At 34.3% G+C, this 6,000-nt stretch overlaps 1 protein-coding gene across 1 annotated transcript in view; it reads right to left on the bottom strand.

Moving 5' to 3' along the window:
- The window catches only part of LOC126976154 (ribosomal protein S6 kinase alpha-5-like), a 127,730-nt gene extending 122,118 nt beyond the window's left edge, over positions 1–5,612 (bottom strand). The window contains exon 1 of the mRNA XM_050824368.1: positions 4,435–5,612. Within this exon, the coding sequence (XP_050680325.1) occupies positions 4,435–5,041 (607 nt within the window). The 5' untranslated portion in view covers positions 5,042–5,612. The remainder of the gene's footprint in view (positions 1–4,434) is intronic.
- Positions 5,613–6,000: the final 388 nt, after the last annotated feature.

Below are 6,000 nucleotides of genomic sequence, written 5' to 3' on the forward strand. Positions count from 1 at the left end.
ATTCTTTTTTTATTTGAAAGCTGGTGCTTCCCGTGTGGTTCCATTGTAATTGTAACTTCAAAAAAACTATTCCAAAACAATAGATATAATATGCACTAAAAAGTATTAAAATAATTGCGTATTTTAATGCAATCTAATTAATAAATCTAATTATATATAAGTTGTTTTTTTGTTATTAACAATTTCGTAAAAGATTTGTTTTGAACATTAACTGGGATCTTGTTGTAAAAGCATAATATACAACGCCCCACAAAAGACTTACTTTAAGTTTGTTACTGGTGTTAACATTATGGTTATGCCAAGAAATATAGCAGATTCTACCGGTTTTAACACCTTGCCGTTTAACAAAACACTCGCAGTAACATTTAAGACATTTGGTACAGTAAACTTTATATATTTAGTTTTTTTGCTATTTAACAATAGGTTATTAGCGCTAAACCAGTACACGATGTCAGATAGAATATCGTTTACTTCATCATATCTCATCTGGCATCTTTACACTTTCAAAGAAGTCTCATCCGCAAACAATAATACCTTATGTTTTTTCTATAAGATTAGGAAGATCATTTATATTTTATGTAGATAAGGAAGAGGAACGGTCCAAGAATAGACCCTTGTGGTACCCACATACAGAGAGGAGTCCCAGGAGATCTCCTGCCATTCACATCAACCTTCTGAATTCTATTGTTTAAATATGAAATCAGCCATGCCATAGTGAATTAGCTTCCTGACCAGCGTTGAATGTTGAACTCAATCAATGGGCTTAGATAAATCACAGAAGATACCAAGTGCATTCTTCCCAGGTATCTAAAATATTCTTGATAATTTCAACACCTTCATGCGTTGTTGAACATTCCCTATTAAAGCCAAATTGTTTTATACGAAGTAACTTAAGAGAGTTAAAGTAAGTAAGCTTAAATTGAAATTATTTTTCAAAAAATTTACTAAGGGTCGGCAAAACCGACACAGGACGATAGTTATTCGGGTCAGAAGTGCATCCCATTTATTTCAATTATTAAAAACAATTGCAAGGTATGGTGCTATGACATCAATTATTCAACTTATAGTTTGAACAGAAATACCCCATATATCAGCAGTTTCTTTTTTATGTCAAGAAATTTAAAGGTTTTAATTATTTCTGCAGGGGTTTCAAAACAAAAATTGAAAATTTGTTTACACTCTAACATTTTCCAGAAGAATAGACTCAGCAACGTTAATGCAGGCGACAAGAGTGTTTGTGATTGAAACTGGAAAGTCAGAAGAAAAATGTCCAAAGCAGAAGCAAAATCCTGTTCTGATGAATAATTGAATTGTATTGTTTATTTATAGATTGTATTCAATGTTGTGGTCTTTCACTCTTCCAGTTCCAGTTAATAACATTCCAAGTCATCTTTATTTTGTATGGTGCATTTTTAATTGTCTTATATGCATACTTTGCAATAGAATAAACATTTTTAAATAATTTAGAGTATTTTTATAATATACTCGAGAATAGATGCATCATTATTGTATAATCATCTCTCACTATATAGTGCATGTAGCCATTGTCTGCTCCTATGATGCTCCTATGCTCCAGCTGTTGCCCAATCATTAAATGACAAGCGACCACCCCAGTTGACTGTCTTAGAAGTAAATAGTTCTCTTTCGAATCTTTAAAATGACGCTTTTGTTCTTCCTATTATGCCCCATTAGCTGCGAAGAGTCTTAGTGAGTGTTACTTCTTTGTGCTGTTTGGTGTCGAGACATTTGACCCGTGGGGCCCAGAAGCAAGGAGACTGTACAAAGTACTATCTACGCGCCTCAATAGGGCTACTGGAGACCCAAACGCTGACAAATATTTAAGCCAACAGATCAGTCTAGCTATCCAAATGCTGCCCGTATGGTTGGTATACATCCTCGTAGTTCATTCATGTTTTGTAAATATAGTATATTTGTACGCATCTTACCGATGGCATCTAAATTTACATTTTGTGAATGTTCAAGTTTATGAGACAATAAGGATGCCTTGGTCTGAGAAGAACCAGCAAGAATCTCAAGAAGTTATATCCTCCCTGTACAGTTTTCATTGCATCTGCATTAGAGCGTGTTTGTATTTCTGTTTTAAGAAATACATCGTTTTAATATGATAGAATACCAGCAATACTGTGACCTGCTGGAAAGTTAAAGAGATGCACTGACTGTAAAGTTATAGCGCTCACCACCTCTTTCAATATACCAGAGCGCCATTCAAAGAGAAATACAAATACTTCCTACACCACGCTACTTGGCAGCACCAAAAACGTGCTGTTCTATCCATACCCTCCGACTTCAGGGGCACCCCTTGAAATGCATAAATTTTTAAATATTTATTAAAAAGACAAAAAAACAGCATAAATATTACAAATGAATCTTAAAAATTAGTGTACATATAATAGCCAATTACAGGTCTCTCTATATAAACAAAAAAACAACTAATGAATTTTCAACTTAAATTACCTTAACTTACATACAAAAAATCAACTTATGAATTTCAACTTAATTTATGTATAGTTTAAACATTATAAGAACAATATTATGCGTATGAGTGCGAATTTAATATATATATATCTATTATTATATTATGTTATAATCGGTTATAGTGTTTATTTTATGTTTGGATGTGTATGTGTGCGTGTAGTGTGTGTTTGTGTATATGTGCGTGTGTCTATGTACCTATTTGTTCGTTTTATATTGCTCCAGTAACATTTTTCGTATCTAGTGTAAACTACTAAGCTTAGGAATCTTGACACTCAACCGCATCCTTAAAATTTTATAACATACGCTTTGTGTTATTTTACATGAAATTAATAAAATACAAAATACTTACTGATGATTTGAAATCCCAGTGTCTTCCTTATTTCTTGTATATTTAAATTATTAGCAAAGTTTAACAAAACATGTGGCAATTCAACATCACATAATGTTCGAGACTGGCTCGAGTACGCCACTTGGGCGTAGTATGAGTTGCCGCACTTTGTGACACGTGACGTGTAGCAAGTGAAATAACTGGGCAAATGAGACTTAACATCTCATGTCTCAAGGAGACGAGTGCAATTGTAGTGACGTTCAGAATTTTTCGGTTTTTAAGAATCCTGAGCGGCACTGCATTGTAATGGGCAGGGCGTATCAATTACCATCAGCTGAACGTCCTGCTCGTCTCGTCCCTAATTGTCATAAAAAAAATCTCATCAGGTAAGCCACGTGCACTACTTCTCTTACATAGCAAAACAAATATAACTCCAAAAGTTTTGTACTTGTATACTTTAATCATTTAACGAATTGTTTTTTTTTGGAAAAGGAAGACAAACGAGCATAAGGATCACCTGGTGTTAAGAGATCACCACCACCCACATTATCTTCCAATACCGGAGGAATCACAGGAGCGTTGCCGGCCTTTAAAGAAGGTGTTGCTTGTCCAGACGTGTCGCGACGACGCAAATCTTCGCCTTATCGCGAAAATGTGGCCGCAACATAAAATGTTATTCTATTTTGAATACAAACCTTCGTGTTACTCTGGCGTCTTGGTTAAATATCTTGTATAGATATCAATTCACGCTATACTAGAGTAATCGTTGTCAAAATCATCGGAATATGTGTGCGAGCAAAAAAAAACCAGTTAATTTTTTTCTAACACCCTCCATAAGAAGTTTGATTTTGAAAAAATAAACATACTATAATAACAAAAATCTGAGCAGGTAACGCATTCATAAAATATATATTGCCATAGTATTGTGCGGACTTGAAATGCCCCAGCACTCAGCACGGCTTACTTGAAAAAAACTATTTGAGTAATTAAGAAATTCTAGTTTATACAATAAGGCAATTGAAATATAAATACATACATACTTACATGTTTTGTTCAAATAGTCAGACATAATACTAACAGCTGAATAATTTAATAATAGGTAGAATAGAATTAGAATCAATTAATATCGTAGAATTTCAAGTGCTTATTGCCTAGCAGAAATTAAAAAAAAATCTTAGATCATTTATACGTCTAGACTTTGACAGCTGTGAAAACGTCGAAAAAAAGTTTAAGTTTAGAACTAACCTGTTTGAGTAATGCACGTACTTTTTTTTATTGAAGTAGGCGTTACTTTGCGGAAGTCCATAATTATCCAAATGATTTGAGTTTTCTTTAGTGTAAATTCCGCCAATATTTGTCCTCAAACAATTCGACACGTGTTTCGCCTCTACACGAGGCATCCTCAGGACATGTTGAGTCGCCAAAATCTGGCACGAAGTTCAGTCTCGGCGAAACACGTATCGAATTGTTTGAGGACAAAATATATTGCCGGAATTGACACTAAAGAAAACTCAACATTAGGATAATGCACGTACACAAAACTAATATTCCTGGCTGAAAAACGTTATATTAACACAATTTAAATAATGTATGTATAAAAGAATACGTACCAAACCCGATTTCGTGTCGAACTGTGCTGGTTTTAACAATAACTGGCGTCTCTTTATACGCCAAAGTTTCTTCATTACTCTTTGTCTGCGTTCCTTCTTGTTCCTCATTAAAGTACTCTTCAAAGTTGTATTTATTAAAAAAATTAAAATCAATAGCAGCTCGCTTCATGGTCGGTGTAGCGCTGCTTGAGAAGTCTACTTCATATTGAAGCATTTTAGCTGGTGACATGATTTCTGGAGGTATCGGGGAAGGTTTAACGAATATGTCGTTTTCCTTCATGGCTGATAATGATAACTTTAGAATATTTATATGTTTTTGTGGTTCTTTAGAATCATCGACATGTTTGGGAGTTTCTACAATTGGTGGGGATTCGCATAATGTAGGAGTAAGTAAGTTTTCTCTTTCCACTCTTTCTACGTTAGGCGAATTGGTTTTAGTATCACTTGTAGATTTTTCTCCAACCGCGGGATCTATTTCTGTCATGTAATCCAAGCTCATACGGAATGTATCGTCAGGCAAATCTAAGCCTTCGTCAATATAAAGTTGATTGGATGATGCTGAAGTAGTTCTACGTACTTCAATTTGCTCTTTCGCTGGCGAATCCATGTTTCATTTATTGTAATCAAATATAAGCATATACATGAAATATACAATTTATCAATGTAGTAAATAGTTGTGTCCTTGAAATTATCTAACAAATCGATAAGCGCAAGAATTTCACATCACTTCTTACGCTCACATATGTGCATTGATTATATTACTAGGTATGTTAATCTGTGGTGGTGTCTTGGTGAGCTGAGCTGTCAGTCGTCAGACTTGTAATCATTGAATGTTCTACACCAGTTACTATAATATAAGTAAAAGTACACAGATCTTAATAATAATAATTAACTTTTTAGAATAAATAGTTCAAATCATACGCCTGAATGGAATATTTCCGCACACGCTACACGAAAACATAATCGCGCCACTGTTACCTATCTAAAAATAGATTTTTTAGTCACTTGCACAGATTTTGCCCGCTCTTTTTAATTGTCACTAGCACTGCGATTTATTGTTATTAGCCTAAACACACAACTATAACATTCACTTTAATATAATTCTTGCTTGTTTTCTGTATAATATGGTTTAATTGAAGTTATTGAGTCGAGATACGACGCCGTATCGTGCCTCAGAGACAACCGTATGACGTACTAATGTCAACAAACAAGAATCGGCGTCGATGAATTTGCCGTTTACTGCGCAAATATTCCCTCTGGCGCCAATTATAACTGGGGAAAATTAAAAGCTACTCTATTTTTATAATTATTTATGCATTCATTAATACTACATGTTTACAAAATGCATCTTAAGTGTGTTACATCCACGTAATTTTTAATTTCCCGCGTTTCGCGCTATGGCATAACTTGTTGGGTATACTGTACTTCCAGATACCTGTCAAAGTAAAATTGACATTTAAGAAAAGTAGGCTCTGATTCAATGCACTTAGGTAGTGTTTTGTTTACTGTATAGAATGTAAAGCGCCATCTTAGTGATTCAATATGTCAAGGTCGTGATTTGTCGGG

Source organism: Leptidea sinapis, chromosome 39 (assembly GCF_905404315.1).
Source record: "Leptidea sinapis chromosome 39, ilLepSina1.1, whole genome shotgun sequence".
Lineage (NCBI taxonomy): Eukaryota > Metazoa > Arthropoda > Insecta > Lepidoptera > Pieridae > Leptidea > Leptidea sinapis.